General features: G+C 45.8%; 1 protein-coding gene across 1 annotated transcript in view; it reads right to left on the reverse strand.

Moving 5' to 3' along the window:
* The window catches only part of LOC118495482, a 1,558-nt gene extending 416 nt beyond the window's left edge, over positions 1-1,142 (reverse strand). The window contains exon 1 of the mRNA XM_036003494.1: positions 1-1,142. This exon is cut by the window's left edge and continues 185 nt beyond it. Coding sequence (XP_035859387.1) covers positions 1-1,027 — 1,027 coding nt within the window. The 5' untranslated portion in view covers positions 1,028-1,142.
* Between the last annotated feature and the right edge of the window lie 1,358 nt (positions 1,143-2,500).

Consider the following 2,500-nt stretch of genomic DNA (forward strand, 5'->3'; position numbering starts at 1 on the left):
TGATAAACCAATCATGGTCCCCACCCTTTCCCCAATCTCTGCATCTGAGAGTGACTTCTTCTCCCTCTGAGAAGAGCTCTACAGCAGGGGGGCCAAATTTGGGGCACACCGCCAGCAAATAATGTTGCTCTATCCTAGAGGCTTTACAGGAGTACCAACCTGAGTGATTTAACATTAGAGATGAAAACACCAGCGAGTAGTTTTGGTCTACTGAAGGATCAGTCTGGTTGTGTAGTTCTTGGCCAGAGATCCGTTTAGACCAACGTGGGGGCTGTTCATCAGTGGAGTCAGTGATAGTGCACGGCAACACAGCGGTCTCTTCCACTGAGCGGTAGATCATCTTATAATGTAGGATCAACTCTACAGAGTAACTGCTAACACACTGCTGTTGGTTCATCACCAGACAGTTGTACTCTGTAAAGTCTGTTGTTGTGACGTTGGAAACACGAAGAGCTGATGTGTTTGTCACCACTTGGTATCTTCCTCTATCATTGTCCATCACTGATGTCGTATTGTCCCCAAAAACTCTGCTCCATGTTTCTTGCTCATATCTAGAGTCCTGTTTGAGCCACTGGACATCCAGATTATCAGCTGCTCCCTCACATGGCAGGTCCACTGGTTCTCCAAGTCTCGCTGAGATAGCTATCCCATGTGTCAAAGTAGTACAAACAGTAATTGTGATGTTGTTGTCATGCGTCACGTTGCCCTCAGTCCAACACTCCTCTCGGTACGGGCCGGAGTCTGAATGGGTCAGGTTGAGGATGGTGTAAGAAGAAGTATCCACATCGCTGTCAAGTCGTTGTTTCAGGTGTTCAGGTACTGAGGAGCTGTTGGACCAGAGGTCAGAGGTGTTCCACAGGACAAGCTTCTCCTCACCAACAGATCTGGAGATCAGGCAGGAGTTGGTGTTCTCGGGGAGGAAGAAGGTGTAAGGGTGTCCTTTCTGTCGGATGATGATCTGTTCTTGTGCATGGATGTAGTTGATGAGAGCAAACAGCAGGAAGGAGAGCTCTGTGACTGCAGCCATTCTGCTCCGAGGTCGACAAACACTGACACCACTCAGCTCATATACGCTCTACACCAACCCTCATCAGCAGATGCTCTTTATCTGGTACACACATGACTTCTTTATCTCAGCATCAGAGGAGAGGGGGGGGGTGTGTGTGTGTGTGTGTGTGTCTGTGTGTGTATCTGTGTGTGTGTGTGTGTGTATGTGTGTGTGTGTGTCTGCGTGTGTGTGTATCTGTGTGTGTGTGTGTGTGTGTATGTGTGTGTGTGTGTGTGTGTGTGTGTGTGTGTGTGTGTGTGTGTGTGTGTGTGTGTGTGTGTGTGTGTGTGTGTGTGTGTGTGTGTGTGTGTCTGTGTGTGTGTGTGTGTGTGTGTCTCTGTGTGTGTGTGTGTGTGTCTCTGTGTGTGTGTGTGTGTGTGTGTGTGTATTGTCTGTGTGTATGTGTCTGTCTGTTTGTGTATGTGTGTGTGTGTGTGTGTGTGTGTGTGTGTGTGTGTGTGTGTGTGTGTGTGTGTGTGTGTGTGTGTGTGTGTGTGTGTGTGTGTGTGTGTGTGTGTGTGAGTCTGTCAGTGGCAACAAGAGAACTTTTAGTGGATGCTGACAGAAACTCGCTTTTTTAAACAATTGGTCTTGACTAGTGTGTGTGTGTGTTGCTGTGTGTGTGTGTGTCTGTGTGTGTCTGTGTTTGTGTTAGTGTGTGTGTGTGTGTGTGTGTGTGTGTGTGTGTGTGTGTGTGTGTGCATGTGTGTGTGTGTGTGTTTGTGCATGTTTGTGTCTGTGTGTGTGTGTGTGTGTGTGTGTCTGTGTGTGTGTATCTTGTACTACGTATTCAGGTCATTTTATTATATTTTATTCAAATTATACTGATAGTTTTTAAGAGAAGAGAGGGCCAGGGCAAAGCACATTTCATTGCATTCTCTTTTTTTATCAAACATGACTTCTTTATCTCATCATCAGAGGATCAGCTCTCTATCCAGTAATCAATGTCCTTTACATGACTCTAAAACCACAGAGACTTACGTGACTTCATACACACATTATCAGAGAGAGAGAGGGGGGGTGTGTGTGTGTGTATGTGTGTGTCTGTGTGTGTGAATTGGTGTGTGTTTGTGTGTGTGAATTGGTGTATGTGTGTGTATTTGTGTGTGTATTGGTGTGTGTGTATGTGTGTCTCTGTGTGTGTGTGTGTGTGTGTGTGTGTGTGTGTGTGTGTGTGTGTGTGTGTGTGTATCTTGTACTACGTATTCAGGTCATTTTTATATTTTATTCAAATTATATTGATAGTGTTTATGAGAAGAGAGGACCAGGGCAAAGCACATTTCATTGTATTCTCTTCAACTTATTATGGTCTGTTTCTGCCTGTTGACTCATTAAAGGAGCGCTCTAGATCTCAGGGGACTGGCCCGGAGCCTGAGACGCTTCTGCTTGAGACTGCTGCATGTCATGGTGAGTGCTGATTGGCTGATACTCGTCTAACATCATTTTCTATAA

The sequence above is a fragment of the Sander lucioperca genome, chromosome 7 (assembly GCF_008315115.2).
Source record: "Sander lucioperca isolate FBNREF2018 chromosome 7, SLUC_FBN_1.2, whole genome shotgun sequence".
Classification (NCBI taxonomy): domain Eukaryota; kingdom Metazoa; phylum Chordata; class Actinopteri; order Perciformes; family Percidae; genus Sander; species Sander lucioperca.